The sequence below is a fragment of the Mercenaria mercenaria genome, chromosome 2, assembly GCF_021730395.1.
Source record: "Mercenaria mercenaria strain notata chromosome 2, MADL_Memer_1, whole genome shotgun sequence".
NCBI classification, from domain to species: Eukaryota; Metazoa; Mollusca; class Bivalvia; order Venerida; family Veneridae; genus Mercenaria; species Mercenaria mercenaria.
In genome coordinates, this window is record NC_069362.1 from 12,190,441 (window position 1) to 12,212,422 (window position 21,982).

The following is a 21,982-nucleotide window of genomic DNA, read 5'->3' on the forward strand; positions in this document are numbered from 1 at the left end:
TCGCAACCACAAGGTAAACGACCCTTCTTCATCACAGCAAAATTTGGTCCACATCTCCAGTGTTGAGTTCACATTCATCATATCCACACAAGTTGTATTGTCCATACTTAGAGAATATCCTATATTGCATTCACATGAAGTATTGTCACTCTTCAAATAAAAATTATCGAAACAGCCACAATAGAAGGTACCTAACGTATTATTACACATGTGCTCACGAGCCGCCGGTTCCTTTTCTCACGTCATTTACATCTACCAAGTCGGCGGTATCACTGTGCAACTTAAAACCACGTGAACAGTGGCAAGAGAACAGCGATGCCATTTGTAGTGCGACAGAAGTGTCCACATCCTCCATTGTAACTTCGCATTCATGAACGTCAGCACTCAATGATTGTCTTTTTGTAGAACGTAGACTCTCATACAACTGCAGTTGTAAACGCCCTCTTTGTTAATTGCACCAACTCTCACATCCGCCATTATCTATATCGCATTCATTGATCATCTGGCAAGATGCACGTCATTATGCAACATATAGCCATTAGAGCAAATGCAAATGTAAGATCCGTTGGTGTGTACAAAAGTGCTCACATCCTCCAATTGTTTATTTCGCACTCAATTCTACCTCAACATACGAATGGCTGTCACCTGTAAGAACGTAGCCTTCTCTACAGCTGCCGTTGTAAAATCCATCTGCGTGAATGCATTGATGCTCGCACTCGCCATTGTTAGTTTCACATCATCGACATCTTGGCAAGAAACGCTATCATTCTGTAATGAATAACCATTATAACAGCTACATTGGAATGATCCAACTGCGTTGGTGCACGCATGCTGACATCCGCCATTATGAACTTCGCATTCATCTATGTCTGAAATAATATAACAAAGACATATTTGAAATTTTTCATGTTTAACTATAAATGAAGTATTAACGGATTTTGTTATTTTAATAAGAGCTTTGTGTTTATAATTCTAATGGCCATTTAAATACATGACATTGACCCATTGGCAACCAGTTTTAGTGTAAGATAAAATACACTATTTGTTGTTCATAGGAATTCGATAATGAAAACAACTCGTGTGTCTTCTGCTGGAGCACTATGCAATGCCGTTATATAACGATACAGAAGCTTTTACTTAAAGAAAACATCAGCGAAAATATAACTTTTAACAGCGGAATAAAAGATTTTTTCTACATACCGTTGCATGTTGTTCCATGTGTACTTAAAGAATATCCCGAGTCACAATAACATTGATAAGACCCAGGAGTATTCAGGCAGTTCTGCTCGCAGTCGTCTGTATTGTTTAGACATTCGTCTATATCTTGTAACAAAAAAAACAGAAATTCAATTGTACAACCAAATAAGCACTGGACATTTTTGTGACTGGAATTTGTTTGTTTGTTTATTTTGGGTTTAACGCCGGTTTTTCAACAGTATTTCAGTTGTGTAACGGCGGGCAGTTAACCTAACCAGTTTTCCTGGATTCTTTACCAGTACAAACCTGTTCTCCGCAAGCATTTGCCAACTTCCCCACATGAACCAGAGGTGGAGGACGAATGATTTCAGACACAATGTCTTCTATCAAATCATCACGGAGAACATAAGCCCCGCCCGGGGATCGAACTCACTCTCTGTTGAGATAAGCGGACGGGTTGACTGGACTTTGTGCATAAAGTAACAGAGGTGATTAACCATGCGTATATGAAACAGAACTGATTCACCCTTGTTATGACTCTAACCTACAATATTTATGTTAAATTGCAATATAAAATGTATCTATAATTTATTTTATCAAACAGTAGATAGAGTTTAAAGCATTGCCATTTGTACTCTTTTTCTTTTTTCTTTGCATTGCTTTTGGATATTTGTGACCTTATCATAGTTTTACAATACAGACGGTATATACAACTTACACTTATAGATGTGAAAGACCTTGGATAATATTTCTTTAATGATTTTCAATTTAAGAGTAAATATGAAGAGAGAACGTGAAAGAAATATAATATATGAATAATGGAAAATACAACGTTGATATAATGTAAAAATCGGTCGTATTAAAGCATTGTAAACAAAGATACTGACCCATATCCAGCAATTATGAAATGATTTTGTCGTACCTGTACAGTTTGGTAATGAGAATCCAGACCCACAAAGACAACTGTCCGGAGCAACACATGTTCCATTGTTGGGGCAAGAGGTTGATCCAAAACACAGAGCTAATGAAATACAGAATATATTTCGACTGTTATGGTATATCTCAAATATATATATTTTAATTAACAGACCGGTATTGGAAGAATGCGTTTCTTATATTAGATTGAAAACCCAGAAATAAATTGACCAAATAAAAGAAGTATTTTGTGATGACTAGAAGATATTGATACTGTTGCAAGAGTTGTTTATAAAGACAATTTCAAGTGTGGTGTGATTGCTGCTATAAAACGTATACTGTAACATGTTTCTACATTTTTATCAGGGCAATAACATATAAAAACATGACAACTAATCTTTAATTGTTATTATCGTGATTTATAATTATTTTTTAATCATGATATAACCTGAGCAGTTTGGTGATGCATATCCTGGCTCACAAAGACAATGATCTGGTGCGGAACATGTTCCATTGTTAGGACAAGTGAACTTCCTAGACAGAGAGCTGTGAAAATATAAATATACTGTTTTTGTTAAATGCATACTAGACCAAATTATCTCATTTGAAAATATGGATAATAAATAAATATTGCTTATGTAAACATAACAATAACATGTTTATGTGTGATAACAGTCACTTAAAACATGTGCAGCTATGCCTCTAAACTAGCGGTCTTTATACAAAAAAAAAACAAAAACAAATAACTAATACTGCATGACATTTATTTATTAACATAGTTCATAGAAATTATGTTATACATTTATTTTTGTTACAAGCATTTGATGAGGATTTTCTACACTCGAGATTAATTATTTTAGTGATTTTTTTTATAGAAATTGTTGCCCGTTTAAAGTATTTGAATCTTTATGTTCTTCTGAAGACATGATTCATACAGTCCAATAAAACTTAATACATTTAAAATGACAAATAAAACAAGTGCAATACTACAAATATGTCTACTTTACGCTAGATTCATATGTAATTGATTACTTACGCGTGGCACAGTCAGTCCCAATATATCCAGGACAACACACTTCCCGGTCACATGTTTGTATGCAAGATGTGGAAACCTGTCTAAAGTATCGTTTGAAAGACTTACAATTATAAAATATTATTAACATGCTTAGCAACACAGTTATGTTTAATTTTGGAATGCATCATGCTACAGCTATTTTTGGCTGTACACACAGCTAACTTGTATATACTCAATCTTGAGCGAGGTCGTAAATATCTAGAGTGACATGCCGGGGAGGAGACTCAAATTGATCTATCTTGTACAGTCATAGAGGACTACTATTTAACAAAATGTGCAATTACAGGGTAAACATAAATCGTGAATCGATTCTAAAACAACTAACCAACGTTTGTGCAATGACGTGATATCAGGATAAAATATTCAAAAACATGCGAATCTTTTTCCAGTATAACTAAATAGCAGGAACTATCTGTTGAGCACTCAAGATTTAGATTCAGTTTGGACCTCAATGTCCGCGACTTCATTTCGACTCAAAGATGCCATTAAATGAAACAATATCAGTCAACAAAAATTCATGACAGTATTTCTTAAATAAACAATAGTAGTATGAAATATAGCGTGTTTGGCATTTAAACCCCCCCCCCCCCCCCCCCCCGACCGCCTTGTCCCTATTTTCTAAAAAATCCATGCTGGACACTTTCAAACCCACAAGGTTTTATCAAAGATACAAGTAAAAATCTTTTAATCTTTTAGTTAAACCGAATGACAACTTTGGTTTAACCAGAAAAGAGGATTTAGTCTTTGGTCCTCGAAACTGACCCCCACTGACCTTTTGACCACTTTTTAAAAACTGACCATGCCAACCAATTTTAAAAAATAAGAAAAAAACAGTTTTCCCAGGTTGCTTTAAAACTTGACAAAACCTTACATTAACAATAATGAGAACAATCTAAAAGTATTAAAAATAATTAACTATAAAAGTACATCCTGTCATATTACTTCCCGATTTTCTTATATTAAAATATACTACCTATTATACCGCAGTTAAACAGACGATTATTGTCGCATGTCTTTTATCAGCTGTTATTTGTAATATCAATAAGCGGCACCGGTGCATAAAACCTATAATTTGTTTAAAGTTGTTGATAATATAACATTGAAAATGACACCCGTGTTGATAAATAGTTTTTGTTCAACAATTTATTGAAATTACGCCTGTAACCTCTGCACTTAATGACCTTAGTATAGAACGTTTTTGCAGACGACATATGTGTCATTTTTTTTGTTGAAACAGTTTAATGAGAATTACGCTGTAATTCATAAAAAATTTTAAAAAACATTAAACGTAAAAGATTATAGCTTTGTAATTTTGTGACACACGTGTGTTTACAATCAATATTATAAGTTTACAACAGACGATTTATTGGCATCCTTTTTAAGATAAAAAATAATATCGTGGAAGTGGTTTATACACAATATTTGATCTTATTTTCAATTAGTAAGATATAATTAGGTACACATAGTAATTAAACCTTGAATCCAAAGGCTGTTTCTATCATAGATACAGTTCATCTGATATGTAGAATTTATGTAACTGCCCATCAAAAGGCATAAAGGTTAATTCGGTAAAGTGCTGAATCGTCATACTGGTGAAAATCACACATTGTTCTTGTTTTAGATAAATTTTAATTTTATTCTTATACATAGATATTAACTTACTACAGTATCCAAAGTCCTCAGCTGCTCAGCTGTTATATTTTACATTATCAAATATACCAAAAAGTAAAAACATCATCCTGAGCCTATATTTCGCCACCTAATATAAAAGTGATATTGGGCTTTTAGTCGGTTTATACGTTCACCCCGGGGAGCTTTGCACCCTTTAATAAAATTTAATATATATTCTATAAGTTCCGGTTTTTTTTACTATAACACACAACCAAAAGCATATCTAGTACATCTCTTTTATATTCCTTGGTTTTATGCTTATAAAATCTTTATAACTAAGATAATTCCAGGCTTATTTCAAATATATTTAAATAGTTCAGATCGTCCATATTTTTATATTTTGAATGTATCCAGCACCACGACGGGTCGAAATACTTTTCATTTGTATGTAATCAAAAGTATGATTATAATAGTATTCAAAGAGAAACGCTTTCATGCTCACTGTCCTCTACCCTTTTTTTTCTATTCCTGTCTTTCTTTTTAAGTTTTAAGAATTATTTCAGCTAAATCAACAACCGTTTTGTTGTAGCAACTTCCAGAAGGCAGATAAATTGGTCAACAGTAGCCTTGTTCTAGCTAATTTGTGGTTTCTGTTTAAAGAAAGCATCTTTTACTTCTATAATTTTTTCCAAATATAGAAATTTTTTCATCATTAGTAGCAATTCTCCGACATTAGCGGTGATATGCTTGTAGTATTAGCAGTAATTACTTGGGTATTAGCAGTGATTGATTCTCCTTGTTTAGCTGAAATTCAACTACACAGAGTACGTCAAATCATTTATTATTTTTTAATTTTAATCATTAATTTGATTATTAAATTTAATTAATATCTTCTTGTAATAAACCTTTAAGTTTACTGTAACTTATATATAGTAAAGATAACTCTTCGTACTTTATATTGTGAACGTGCATCAACATTAATTAATCAAGTCTACAAGTTGTTTCTCAAATCTTCTATCTGATTTATTACTGTGTTAATTGCTTTAGTATTAGCAGTAATTGCTTCATATTAGCAGTACTTAACTCCCATGGTTTAACTGATTTTTTCAACTACAAAGTCGGAGTTCATTTTTTATGTTCTTCAACTTTAGGCATAAAGCTGCGACATATCTTCTTGTAATTTTTTTGTAATATTACTTAAGTCTGCATACTTTGAAATTATGACGGTTTTGTCAACAATACTAATCAATTTCGATTTGTTTTTTTAAAGTCATCTAATTAGAATTAATTTCTTCTTTAAACTCCTCTAATGCTGTGTCATGATCCATCACCTCTTTGTGAAGCTAGCCTTTTCCAAGTCAATGTTGTATATTCCTTCAAGATTATTTGAAATTAATTCAAAATAAATCTTTAATGCTTTTTTTCAGTTTTCAGTATTTAGTTATTTATTTCTGTTCTAATTTCTAACTGATACATATTTTGTACTTTTTTTCAGCTTCAATAATCTGTCTTTTAGTTCTTCATGTTTAATCATACTATCTTTAATCTTGAACTTGAAGTGTCTAACTTTTCAAAATTAGGTCAAAATACTTTTTTTATATTGTCATCTGTCCAATAGATTTTCTCTCAGTTCTTTAATAGAATCAGTCATAGCTTTCATTTCTCTTCCCCCCAAAATTTTTTTTTTTTTTTTTTTTTACCTTGTATTAATTCAACTATTAAAATGAATTCTTTTAAATCTTTTGTAATTCTTCAAATTCTTTACTTCTCTTCTAAATGTCCTGTTTTATACTTTTGACATCTTCAAGATTAATAGCAACTATTACACTTTGAACTTTTTTATACACAAACCGTCTGAAACTATCATCGGTGATTTTATCTGGATTTTTCCTATTAATTATTTTATTACCTCCCATATCTAATGCACTGTTCATTGTGTTATCAAGTTCCTTATTCTGTGAAGATATGATTCCATGTCCTTTCTAATCTTTTTGTATTGTTTTTTATACTAATCACTTAAATCACTATCCAAATTTTACTTTACTTACACTTTCAGTTTCACTTTATTTATGTTTTGTAATAATTAAAAACTCCATTATAAATTAACCATTAAATTTTTCTTAAAAACTTCCTGGTGTCAATATATTAAGAAATCATATTTTTGATTGTTGCATTATCAAAAGATCACGATCTACATTTTGGTTCATTACAAATCATATCATTTTCTCTTTTACCTGGACTTTCAATAAAATATAATGTGAACTGTAATTCAATAACTTTTTGTGTTTTTATAGTAAGACTGACTTAAATAAATAACACAACAGTTTTTTTGTGACGTCCCTTGAATAAAGTATTTTGTTATTTCAATTTTGAAACTTTTTTATCTTCACAACAAAATCATCAATTTACTACTTTTTGTTTTTTCTGATTCTAGATTCTCACAAGGTTAAATTTGTTGGGAACAGCTGAACATTCAAGTATTTCATTTGGATCTACCTATTAATTTTTTTTGCAATATGCTTAAATGGTTAATTAAATCTTGATATTTAATTGTTCTAAGTTTTTAGCATATAATTAGTAATTTATCATAATAAATAAGCGGTTTTTCGAAGTATATGCATTAATGTATTTGTTTTGTCCAGATCCAGAAGATCCACATATTACATTCTAAAACATTAATACCTGGCATAAAAGGATAAAATTGTTTAAAAGTTATTGATTTATCACTTTCGTATCATAATTTGGAATTTCCCATTTATATAAATTACATTATTTTACATTATTTTACAATATCTTACATTATTTACATTATTTATACATTAATTACATATTACATAAATGCAATTCAAAAACTTAATGAAATGATAATAAGAAAAAAATTAGTCGGACAAAAGAGGAATAGCCTCTTTAGAAGAAATAATGAGAGAAAAAAAATTAAGAAAGCTACAAACAAATCGGGATATGTACACTGACTTTATAAGCAATTACTGAAGGAATAGAAAGGTCAAAAAGAACAATTATCAAGTCAGTTAAAAGCATTACCTGGAATTACACAACAATTAAGCATTACTAGGTGATGAAATAAAAGACCAAACAAACATAACCAGGGTGTACCACAGCCTATTCCAAGAACCAAAAGAACGCAATACAATTATTGCCACCAAAACCGGCTCCCTATCCACCAACATCAATAGATTGGGGAGATGAACCAACTGGATGGATTCCTCAAGATGAACTTAAAAAGATTAGAGATATATGGAAGAGAAAAGATGGGAATACCTGAAACAACTGATTGAAATCAGAAGATAAAAAAATTGAGGCAAATTTAGATGTAAATATTGAATAAAGATGTATTATCAGATTGGAAGTTACACCTGTATTATCAGAGTTAATAATAAACCAAAATAAAGATGGATTGGATAAAATAAGAAAGAGGTACCGAAAAATTAAAGGAGATGTACTCGTAAATAAATGAACACAGTAAAAAAAGAATTCAGATGAAATAGTTGAATTTACGAATGCAAACCTATGGCTGTGAGTGAGTATGTGTCGGAGTTAGAATTAGACAGAAAAAATCTAAAAGATATGACTATCGCTTATCAAAAATTATTAAAGACCCAGAGGTATTGGAAAGGGAATAACATATTCATAAACCCATAAATTTCACCAAATGGACAATATGGTAAATTTTAATTATTAACTTAAATAAACTTTTATGGTCAAAACAAATTAATGCTAAGGATGAATAACTGGAAAAGAAGTAATTAACACTAAAGTAGATAATGATTTTGATTGATTTGTTAATAAAAGATATAACAATAAGATAAAGCATTCAATTCATCAAAAAAATATTAAAGAATTTAACAGAAAAAATCAGGATTCCCTATCAAATAATAGATCTATGAAATTTAAAAAAAAAGTAATTATAGTACAGGGTTATGACGTTTGTCCCATGAAATCCAAAAGAAATTGGTTTTAATGACTTGGAGGAAGGGGGGGGGTTGCAATTGATGCTGGAAATAATAATGAAGAACCTAAAAAATGAAGGTATTAAAATAATGATGAACAATGAAAAATGAATTCACTATTTACCAGAACAACATGAAAAGTTATATAACAAATTATATTTCTCTTGAAGTTAAATTTAAGTTTAAGTTTTTAATTAAAAAGATAGTTTAATAAGTATATAACTGGAACAAAATAGTATTAATTCGAAACAGTTAAAGATAATCAAAATACTGTCCGAGTGATTTTACAATCTGATTTTAGTCGTTCTTAATTTAGATAAAATTAAAACTTATGTTGTTGGTTTGGATATATTAACACTATGACCTATTCTTGGCATAAATTGAGTGATGAATATGACAATAAAAAACTTCCGTTATAATAATGGTAAAGAATGGACAAGATATTTATATGTAACAGAATGGTTCTTACAGTTACACAGATATTAATATTATATTAGGAAACATTAATAAGTAATGATGATGTTGAATTTAATAAATCAGAAATTGCTCCAATAAGTGGGGGGGGTAATGGATTTAAGTAGTTTTTAAGATTTTGATTTCAATTACAGATAATTTTATGTTGATTTAAGAATGTCAAATTTCATAGCATTGCTTGGATGAGAAAAAAGCATTGAGAAATACCGAATGGGGAACTACAAACACCAACTATAACTAACTCTGTGTACAATTTTACATTCATTGTAAATCTTATTGATAATTCACTGTTGATGGTAATTTCAGTGATATTATCCTTGCTTTAAGTACTAGCGATTTAACAAGAGCTTATCCATTTACAAAAGAACCACAAAGAGTTGGATATTCTGAAATTAATAAATATATATATAAATTCATTAGAATTATATTACAGATGTATTTTGGTAGAATAATTAATTTTAATGAGGTTGAAACAATTTTACCTAATTTTAAAAGAAATTAATAAAACTAAAGTTTTTTAAAAACTTTATTTATGAAATTAAAATTTTAGTTTTTAATATAATGTACAAAACATTTATGACAAAAATAAAGGAATATATATTATTTGATGCCACACGGAAAAGAAATCATACATGGAACAGGTATCTTTGACATCTTTAACGAAATTGTTTTCAGCGAGTTGCATCTTCAATTGGCACAGCTGGAAAAAAGCTTTGGAAACAGCAGAAAAGCAGCACTTGAAAGTGAACAAAAAAGGTTGGGGGGCTCACAGAAGTAGGAAATTAAGCTGCAAGCTATAATTGTTGAAAACTAAAAAAGAAACCTGCCCCGGCAAGTTTGGTAATTTAATTGTTTTGCTTTAGGAATTACAAGAAAAGAATAACAGTAAAATAATGATAAAGAGGAGGATAATCATATGAGAAATAAATAGGAAATTGTCAGTGATCTGGAACTTTAGCTCGTCTGGAACCTCAGCCAACTAAAACGTATTAACAGATTAATTTATAAAAACTCAAATAAAAACTAAATAAAAAAATAAAATAAATAACTAATATATACATGTTTAGAACAAAAGAATATTGGAAAGATATGAATTAACTCCTATTCAATAGATACAGCATTAATATCTGTGCCTGGAAATAATGTTAATACAACAAAAAAACGGAATATCACTTTAGCAATTAATGATAGAAGTTCATATTTATGATTGGTTTTTATTGGTTATTTTGAAGTAAGGTTTTAAAGTAAATCAACTTTCTAATGGTGCTGAGTATGATGGGCTCAAATAGCTCTAATTATAATGCAGCTTCAATTAATTGAATCAGTAGTGTTTTAAACAAAATGATAAAATTGTTTAATATGTAATAATTTAACAAAGTAATAAATGTAAAGAGTTTGGTTAACTATCTGAAGATATGCAAATCAAACTGGAAACAAATGAATTTATTTAGTTAGATACAACTGCTACTGCTGCTGCTGATGATAATTCTGGTTTTGCTATATAAAGGATTTAATCAGAAAAATAATGAGGTAAATGCTAAATTCCATAAATAACTTATTCATTTTTCAGGGTTTAGAAACTAATATTATAAACCTCCAAGTCAAATTCAAATAACACTGCAGCTGACAGATGAGATGAATAATTTTTAGAGCTAATGCTGCTGATGCTGGTGAGAGTAATTGTAACAAAATGAATTCTATGGGTTCCCCGTTTGGTTTTTTAATGAATTTGGACTTAATCTAATTTCTGAAGATTTACAAAAGCAAGATGGCATACTTATGGAAATGATGACGCAAATCAACTGTTACACAACAGATTAATACAACTTTAGAATAACGGGCTGGGTGTAACAAAACCCACAACATTATTTTGTTTATTTACAAAATCAACGACCTGATAGAAGTAATAATCAAGAAATGAATCCACATTATTAATAAATTAAAGTTACTGCAGCAGATGATGATATAATTGTATTTTGAGTTCTTGTCGTCTCGAAGTTGGTAATGGTGTTTTTTATCCAGAACAAATATACAAGTATATCAAGAATATATGACGAATGTAATTAATTAATTATTATAAACAAAATAATAAGACTACTGAAGTCTCTTAAATCGATCAAATTCTATGTTTGTAAGGGATTTTTTCATTTAACTTGGAATATAAAAAGGAAGTAACTACAGAGATCCTAAGCAATACATTAACAATTAAGTTAATGCCACTTCCCCTCTGCAAAAATATCGTATTTACGAAATTGTATTATATGAGGAAACAGTGAAAAAAAACTTTTGGAAAATGAATTTGTTATTTTTTTAAATGAATTTGTTATTGTTTAAATGACTTGTCATTGTTTAAATAAAAAAATAAATTAAAATTAAATAAAAAAAAAAGTCATCAATTTTTAAAATTTAAAAAATTTAAACCCTTTTACAGTGGAAAAAAAGAAAAATTTCCCCCGGCCCTACAACAAAAATTCCACTACTTTTAGATTAAAAACATGAACAATTACGGGAAAACTTCCCTTTATTTAACAAAAACACAAATTAAAAAAAAAAAAGTGGCAAATAAGAAGGGATTAAAATCAATTTAAAGAAACAAATGTCCAGTCAAGGCAAAAAGGGGGATTTTTAGGAGCTTTAGTGGTTTGTTAGGAAAAAAACAATCTTCCAAGGGCAGAAAAAATGCCCCAAAAATTTTTCCCCCCTCAAAGGCTTGGAGCCTTTCTGGATAGCCAGAAACTGGTGTTAAATAAAATATTTGGGGAAAGGGTATGTTTTTCAGTAGTTTTAATGTTTAAGGGAAATATGATTTCCATATCTTACCCTAATCAAAAAAGAAAAACTAGTAGGATTGGGTGTTTTTAATTTTAACCCCAAAAACAAAAAAAGACGGTGGGTTTTAGGTATTTTGGCTGCTATTGGGGAATACCTTTGTTTTCATCTTTTTTTAGGGGGTAAGGGTTTTACAGATTGTTTAAACAAAGACCTTACGGGGCAAATTTCCCTTTATATTAAAAAAAAAATAAAATTTATTTAAAAAAAAAAATAAAATTTAAAAACCCAAACCAAATTTCTAACTTTGAAATTAAACCCAAGGGGGAAAAACCCAATTAAAAATTAAAAAGTTTAGGGGTGTATTTAGTAAAAATTAATTTTTTAAAAATTTTAAATTTAAAGGGGGACGAGGGTGGAATTATTAAATTTGGACGATTCTATTGGTCCTGGAACAATTGGGTTTGTTATTTAAAATTCCTTTGTATTTTTGACCCATTTGGATTTCCTCCACCAAAAGAAGAAATTTTAAGTTTATACCAAATGTAAATACAAACAATGTTCAATTCAAGACAAAACAAGTAGCTTTGCGGATATTATTGTTTATTTTTCTTTAAAATGTTACAAGAAAAGTACTTTGTATGATTTATTGTAAAAAATACTAAAAAATTAATAATAAAAAGGGGTAAATGAACAAACAAATTAAAAATTTTTTTAAAACCCAAAGGGGCTTTTATTTAATGGAAAAATTTAAATATAGGGGGAATTTTTAATAATAAAAATTTGGAAAAAGTAAAAAAAATAGAAAGAAAAATTAAATAAGAAAAACCTCCATTTTTTTTAAAACTGTTTCCCCAAGTTTCCCGATGGGGGTTTTTTTCCCAATGGAAAACTGTAAATGCTATTTCCTGGTTTTGTTAAAAATGGTAATAATGTAAAAATTTAAATTTTTAAATTGCATTTTAAATTTAAATTCTTTTTTGAGCAATTAAATTAGATAAAGGAGAAGCTAATTACAAAAAAAAATAAAGAAAATGAAATTTCTTAAAAATTAAAATGCAAAAAAAAAAGAAAAAAATGAATCTATTTCTATTAATTATGAAAATGAATTTAAAAAAATGATGTTATTTATATTAATCTTTAAATGTTATAAAATATTCATTTAACAATTTATGGTTCTAAAAATTTAAATTTTTTAAATTTAAAGGGTTTAATTTTGGGTTTTAATTTAAGATTTAAATTTTTATTTTTAAATTTTAAAAGAGTTAATTTAAGTTTAAAAATTTAAAGAATAAGTTAATGTACCCAATACCATTATAAAGGGTTTATTTCTTTTATCTTCAACATGATAACGATGTTTTTTTTAACATAATGGAAAGATTTTTTTAATCAAAGGGAATAATTTTTAAAGGGTTTGTGGATTAGTTTGGGTTAAAAAAAAACAAAGTTTCTTTTTTAAATTTTTATAAAAACTATTTTTTTTCTTAAAAAACAAGTTTTTTAATTCCTTTACATTTTTTAAAATTTAAATTTTATTTTCTTAAAAAATAAAAAATTTTTTTTTACTTCTTAATCCCCAAAAAATTCAACAATGGGAATGCCAGCGCTTTATCTTTAAATTTTCCCAATTACTTTTTTATTATTAAACCCAAAAAAAAATTTTGAAAATTTCTATCATAATCCCCTATTTTTCAAATAAATCTTTGTCCTTTTTTAAAAATTTCCCCATTGCATCTTTGGTTTTTTATTTCATAAAATAAAGAAACAGTATCAGTCAATAGTAAGTTACCCAAATTTCCTTTGTACTTTTCCCTTAAAGTAATTATAAGGAAAAAACATACATTTTAAAAAAATTTTTATAAATTAGAAATTTCACATTCCCCAAAATAACAAGGTCGTTTTAAAAACAAAAATTTTTTTATTCTTAATACCAAAAAAAATTCTTTTTAAAAAACGTTGAACTAAAAAAATGAAGGTTTGGCTATGTATTTTAATAAAAAATTTTTTTTTTTTTTAAATTTAATTTTAACCCTCTTTGGGGAAATTTTTCCATCCCTCTTACCGAATACGAATTGGTTTATTAAAATTAAAAAAAATCCTTTTTAAAAGAATTTTTTGCTTTAGTCTTTTTTTTAGTATTAAAAACAAAAAAATTTTTTAACCCAAGGGCTTTCATTAAAAGTTAAAAATTTTTGTTTTTTTTGTTACTTTTAACCCTAATTGTGTATATAGTTCAAGATTTTTTAAATGAAAATCCCTAATTTTGTTTTTTCATTAAAGTTGGAAATAATTTTTTTTTTATTACTTTTTCCTATTTCAAAATTTGTTTTAATATTTTTACTATAATCAGAAAAACCCTTGATTTGGTATAAAAATTTTTTCGGAGTAAAGGGGTAACGTTTTGGGGGGTTTTTTGGGAATTCTTTTGGATATCAAGAAACACATTCAACTATTAAAATTAGTTTTTCCCTTTTTTCCCTTTTAAATTTTTTGAATTTTTTTTCGGATTATAAATTTAAAGTTTCCAGAGGGTAAAGGTTTGGGCAATTTGCCCCCCCATAAAGAAATTTTTGGCGTTTAAGGTACATAATGTATTTGCTTTCTTCTTTTGAATTATAATCTTTCATATATTTATTGTTTGCTTTACTGTATCTGTTTGAAATATAACTTATTCCTCCTCTCAGTCCCTTTTCAATAAAAAGATACATATCAATATCAGTTATTAAATCTAACTTAATTCCAGTCATTTTTAACATTGCATCCCAAGCTAAACCAGGACTACTAAAATAATGACAAGGATCTAATTTGTAGTACTCCAAACATAGTTTTCTAAAATTTTCAAATACATCAGCTAAAAGTAATACGTCAGTTTTTAAATATAGATCATGATATTCTCCCATTGTTTTAATTTTAAATTTTTTCCAGATATTTTTAGCATGTTCGTATTCATTATCAGATATGTGTGTTTCATTTAAAATTGAATAAAACTCTTCTTTAGAAGGTAATTTTGTTTCTTTAAATTTTTTAAATGAATCCATGTAATCATATGGATAAACACCTTTTGTTTTTAATAATTCTATTTTATTAAATTCTTGAGATAAATATTTAAATTCTGGAATATTTTTTACTAGGTTATCCAATGATTGGGACATAAATTGGAATGAATCAATAAAGACCAAGTCAGAAATCATAAATGCCATATATCTTTCCATATTGTTAGGAATAACATTAATTTCTTTTTTGAATTTTCCTATTTGTTGCATAATAAAATGACCGTCATAACCTCTTAAATTATGAAAAATAACAGGAATTTTATGTGTTAGTTTAAAATTAATATTACATTCTGAGTGAGCACTTCCTCTGAATTTTCCTGTTATATGACAGTGATCACGTACTTTGATTGAATCTTCTATATATTCTTTTTCACAAATATGACAAAACTTTTGTTTTTTAAATTCGGTTGAATCATTTTTAGACATTCTTAGTTCTTTGTTGAAATGTTCTTTAAATATTTCTTTACAATATTCCACTTCCTCAAGCATTTTTTCAATAAACTTATAAACTGCATTAGGACCTCTATAAATCTGGGTTGGTTTAGTATATCTATCGTCATAACAACAAACAACTTTATAACCGTAACCACAATCTATATGATTTTGATATGGTTCAGTAAATGAAGATTCAGTTGATGGTAAAGCAGTTAAAACTTTTTTAGTTATTGATTCAAAATCAGCATAAATTACAAAAGGTACTGCTGAACCTTTATGATAATTTTTAAATTGTACTTTACTTCCCTCTTTTGGCATTTTAACACCTTGGATACCATTAATAGCTAAACAATTTGGAATATGTTCATTTAATATTCTTTCTTGAGAAAAATGTTGCAGACAGCTTTTACAGAAGTGTTTTTTATGTTGATATTTTGTTTTGTTAAACATTAATCTATTAAAGTCTTTTATCCAAACATAATGTTGGATTACAGTTCTTGAGGGCTTACAGTCATCATTTATTTTATCATTTATTTTATCATTAGTAATTAGCAACATGTCACAGTGTTCTTCGTATTGATATTTTGATATGTACAATGGATAAATACTATTTTCTTCATAACCAAATATATTAAATGATATTTCATTTAAAACTTCAATTTTAGGTATTTGATTTAATGTAACAGGAAATTTAATTCCAGTATAATCAAGATCGTTTATATGTTTTTTATATTTTGAAATATTTTGAGGATTTTTTTCAACAGGAAATTTGTAAGCTAAATGACACCATCTAAAACATTCGTTATCATCATTCTTTATATTTATTAATCCTTTCATTGGATGTTGTAATGGTTTTGGTAATTCTAAATAACTTGAAGCAGCCAATGGGCTATACTTATATCTGTTTATATAATGAGCATCAACTGACTCTATTCTCCAGCCACTTCCTTCAGAAATCCAATTACCAATTCTATTTATTATTTCATCAAAAGCTTGATGTAAAGTTTTTTTTTATTTCGTTTGTGTTAATAATTTCTAAAGCCTTTGATTGAAAATAAGCTGATTTATATATTGTATCAGTTTTATCCATTTTTGCAAAAGTTATTTTTAAAACAACGTTTATTTTTATACCTTTTAAAGTTTTAAGTTCAGATTTAAGTATTTCATAAGAGTCGTTTATAGTTAAATATAATTGATTCTTTGGATCTTGTCTATATGTAATTTTAATTTCAAATTTCTTATAATATTGTTTTGTAGATCTCTCAATTTCCATCTATATATTATATTTAGAAAATAAAATTCGTTAAGCAAAAAAGGATTAAAAAAATAATTAAAAAAATAATTAAAAAATAATAAAATAAATAAAGTTTTAAATTATCTTTAAGAAGAATTAAAATATTTAAACTTATATCTTTTTCCATTAGTTTTTGATATTCCACATTTTACTCGGTTTTCTCCTTTGCAGCACATTGTTATTAACCCAGAATTAATACCAAGGTCTTTAGACGCTGCATAATTGCTTTTATATGTTTTTTCTTCATTAGTATCACAGTCGGTTACAATAACTTTTTTAGGGTTGTTTCTAATATTATTTGGTCTGGGACAATCACATAACTTTTTAAAACTAGAGGTTTTAGTACTCGAGGGTACAGCATTTTCTTCTTCAGTTAATAGACAACCACAGTTCCATTCAAATAAAGTTCTTTTACGAAGATAAGGATCTATAACATTTTGTAATTTATCAATGACATGATTTTTATATTCATCGCTAACTATTTGATCAAGTTTTGATTTAATAACATTTCTTCTTTTAAGAACTTTCTTATATGAATTTTTGTCTGGATTCATTATTTCTCCTAAAGTGCTAGATAATTTTGGTATAATCATTCTATCTACCTTTCTATTAACCATCTATATATAATATACTTATAGAAAAAAATCTTTAAAAACACACGTAAAATTTAATACAGCTCTTCTTCTTTTTTACTTTTATATCCGTTAAGTTTAAATTCCTTCATATACGTTTCAAAAGGCATTGAATATTTTTTTCTTTCTGCATTTCTAATAGTATTGTAAAAATATCCTGAATAACTTGTTTCTCTTCTTCTTTATTTACTTTTCCAATCCGTGCTTTTGTTATTAGTTGTTTTATTTTGTGATGATGTGCTTTTAAAATAAATTTCTTGTCGTCAAGTTTTAGTCTGTTAGTAAATATGGTAATTACTGATGGAACAGCGCCAGCAACTGCTACAAATATAGGAATAGCTGGAACAAGTGCTAATGCAGCTGAACAACCAAAAACACCTGCTGTAATATATAATCCGGTACTTACTCTCCCACAAAATTTATAACTTTTTCTGTAAGCAGCAGCTAGTTTAGTTAAGTGAATGATTAACTGATCTATTGTTTCTATTCCATTATTATTAGAAATAAGATTTTTATTACTCATTTATATAATTAAACTTTTTATTTTCTAAATTAAATTTGTTCAAGATCGCTAAACGGAACCCAACTATTAAATTCTTCACTATAACCTTTCCATTTTACTAAAGCTTGTTTTTTCTTATAGTCTCGTCTAATAACTTTTTCTATTCTAAAAACTTCTTGTGTAGTAGGTAAAAGTTCTTGTTCATAAAATGAACCTTGAATTATTTCATTATTTAAATCTTTAATAGTGTACGTTCTGGGATTTGTATTATTAATTTTATAAATTATAAATATTTCCTCTGTCCAGTTTGGTGTATATCCTTTTTCAAAATGTCTTTTAAGTTTGCTTAAACGAACTCGATCACCAATTTTAAATTTTGCTTTACTCTTTGGTATCTTTAAATTACCATATAAATTAAAGTAAACAGTACCTTTATTTAAGTTTTTACTAGCTTCAGTTGGTGTCATTTTTATACTAGAATGTTTTGTTTTGTTATATTTATCAACCATATCCTGCAACTTATCTAAATAAGTATAAGTATTATTTGCTGTAAAATATTTCCACATTATTCTTTTTAAAGTTCTATTAAATCTTTCAATTACTACAGCTTTGCCTTCATTAAATGTATGATACATATTAATCTTATTTTTATTCAAAAATGATTCAAACTTTTTATTATAAAATTCTTTTCCTTCATCCACCCATAAATTTATTGGTAATCGCCCTTTTAAAATTATTTTTTCAAATGCTTCTGTAACAGATTCTCCGGTTTTATTCTTTAATGGAATAACCCAAGCATATTTACTAAATATATCAATAATGGTTAACAAGTACTTTACTCCTTTATTATATTTTGAAAAAGCTTGCATGTCAACTAAATCAGCTGACCAAGTATCATCAATATCATTAACTATCACTCTTCGTTTCCTAAATTTCCTTTTAATTGGTTTGTGTAATTCTTCTGCTAATTCATCACTCCAATTTATTTCGGGGGTAGTAAAAGTTTGCTCTACCCCCTTTTCCCGTTTTTTGATTTTTGTTTTTGTCCGAGACCAAGTGTGTATTTCGTTTTGATAGCTGGTTTTACAACTAAATGTTTTGCAATCTTTTCTCCAAATGTTTTTGATTTAGTTTTATTTAAATTGGAAAGCATTTGCTTATCACATGTACCCTTTTTTACACCACTGTCATAGCAAAAATCATGGTCCATACATACTGCATCCAGTTCATTGACAGGGGGTCCATTATCTAGGGGATTTCCTGGCCCACAATAATTATATCCTGGAAGTGTTAAACCTTTTTTAGGTAATAAAGGTAACATTGCTTTGTGAATATCTAAATTACCCCCTGTACTTTTAACAAACTTTGATTTCATTTTTCCACAAGATGAACAAGTAGCCTTTATCATTTTTCTCCCGTTTTTTGTTATAACATAATGAGGATTTATATTATCAGTTAATCTTCTTTCTTTCAAACAATATATTTTATTCTGTAAACTCATCTATATCATATGTATTTAAAACTTTTTAGTTGGTTTTAACTGGGTTTAAAACCTATGGTTTTTTAATTGTCCAGCATTGGTCAGTCTGGACCGAGGGTCAAAAGGTCAAATGAGGTTAAACCAAAGGTTTTCATTCGGTTTAACTAAAGATTTAAAAGATTTTTAGCTTGTATCTTTGATAAAACCTTGTGGGTTTTAAAGTGTCCAGCATTGGATTTTTTAGAATAGGGACAAGGGGTCGGGGGGGGGGGGGGGTTAAAATGCCAAAAACGCTATATTTAATACTACTAACAATGTTGTCATTCTAAGAAAATCACTATAAATATGTACACGTTAAGTTAATAAAATATCTTATCAGTCAAATACTGACTGTGGGCATTAAAGGTTTTAGGTGGCAGCTTTCTACTTTTCTAACTGAAGAGCTGAACTCTACCGACCCTGCTCCAATGGTTCCCAGCTTGTAATGGCTATGCTGAATGAGCAGCGAAAAAACAGTTTTACTTATTACCAGAGCTAAAGGTATGATTGGTAAGTTATTTTGTAGGTTGGATTGTCAGTTCTACCTTAGAGCTCCAATCCGAAAACCCTCATTGTGGAAATATATAAATATAGGACTGTTTAACTCTGCAGTTATTTGTTTGTAATGTTTTGCTACAAAGAGAAATAAATATGCTTAAAAGGACTTTTTATGGGATGCCTGAACTCACAGAAAATATGCTTTACGTGACACAGGAATAGAGATTAAGATACAAGGGACTCGTACATGTTATTGAACATAAATATTATTAAAAGGAAAATACAACTGACATTGATATCTTCTATTCCTGTTTATTTCCAAAAAAGAAACTCATTTAACTCTTCTTCCTTGATTTCATTTTAAATATGGTAGTAGTAAACAAGTTTTGCTCAATGGTTTGTCAATAACGAGAAAAATGGCATTCCTTACTTTTCGACTTTTAAATCAATTGAGACGTCAAGATGTTGTGAATGACGTATTGAAAAGATATTACAATGTATGTAAGTTCATGAAATATCATAATAGCTCTTACATGTGAACATTGATTTTACATTTTTTTCTGTGAAAACCTTGACTGGTCAAAACATCAATATACGCAAGGGTCGATTGTTAGATTGTTTTTTCCTTGTAAAAACCTTGATTTTTCAAAAGATTATTATACACAAGGTTCGATCTTTAAATAAAAAGTAAACTCTTCTTTTTGTTTCGTATCTTGATGAATAGTTACCTGTATTTTGCACAGCGGCCCCAGCCAAAAAGTCCGCAGCTCACGTAGTAACGATTACTTCGATAGCATACCTGGTTGCACTGGTAATACTGTGTGCAGAAACCAGCATTCACTAATGTAACACTGAAACAAAGTTATTACACTTCGTTATGAACTCTATGCGAAAAGTGTACAGATCTAAATAGAATTAGTACAAATTCTATTTATTTATTTATTTATTCATTTGGGTTTTACGGCGCACCAATTAACACAGTATAAGTTATATGGCGCCAAACAGGACTACAAATTTTGGTTCCACATCTCATTTACATCGAAATAAAAAAGTACAAATTCTAAAATACAGTATCAGTAATATCATATAAAAAGTAAATATAACTATTAGATATGATATTTTGTACGTATCGTCTTCTCTCAGTGCTAAATATATCTTTCAAATATAAATTTAATAATTTTATGTTTTCCTTAATGTTTAATTTTCATGTACCAGCAATACGTTATTCAAGAGGTATTCGGCAAGATTAGATGTATTGCAATACCTGAAAACATTTTACATCTAGGTCAAGTAAGCGATCCATAAAGCTTTGAGAAGATCTGACAACAAATGCAGAATATTTTTCGACTAAACGTACAATGAAAATAAGTTTGGATGATATGTTTAAAACAACTTTAGATATTTCAAAACAAAGTCTTAAGGATTAACCAATATTATCTCAATGTTTCGTCAAGAAATTCAGTACAGTATGAAACAAGCTGAGGACGTAGAATAAGTAAAATGATAGCATAGCATCATTCGATTTGTATTTTGCAACATATTTTGCTTATATATTGATCATTCAGCGTAACAAGAAATACGTTTGTAGCTTCATTTGACAAAAAGGTCTCACTTTTGTAAATGATATTTAATATTTACCGAAGCATTTAAAGCATAATTGTAACACCTGCGGGTTGACCTTGAAATATTTGCAAATAGAACCTATATTTTTATCTTTGTTGCATCATGAGCCTTGTTTATTGTTATCTTTGTTATGCAGTTTCAGATAATTGCTTTGTTTTTATTTATCAAAGTTAGAAACAAAAATAAAGGATATGCTGATATATAACTGTACCACTTAAGGTGGAAGTTAACATTGAAATGCCTTCAGAACCATAACTGTGAAATAACAAAATAGATTATTTCTTCATATATAAAACCTCAACTTAAACATACTTACTTTACTTTGATTGCAGAGCGCTCAGTGAAAGTAAATAACATACTCGTTTTGTTGCGATACCTAAGGAAACGAAATGCTGCAAGAAGGTGCTGCAACAGAAT

The 21,982-nt window shown here is 28.4% G+C and overlaps 1 protein-coding gene across 1 annotated transcript in view; it reads right to left on the reverse strand.

Annotated features, from left to right (window-relative positions):
- The window catches only part of LOC123563196 (fibrillin-1-like), a 74,214-nt gene that overhangs the window by 47,880 nt on the left and 4,352 nt on the right, over positions 1 to 21,982 (reverse strand). Inside the window, exons 2-3 of the mRNA XM_053529951.1 lie at positions 20,671 to 20,793; positions 3,149 to 3,228 (exon numbers count right to left, since the gene is read on the reverse strand). Of these exons, the coding sequence (XP_053385926.1) occupies positions 3,149 to 3,228; positions 20,671 to 20,793 (203 nt within the window). The remainder of the gene's footprint in view (positions 1 to 3,148; positions 3,229 to 20,670; positions 20,794 to 21,982) is intronic.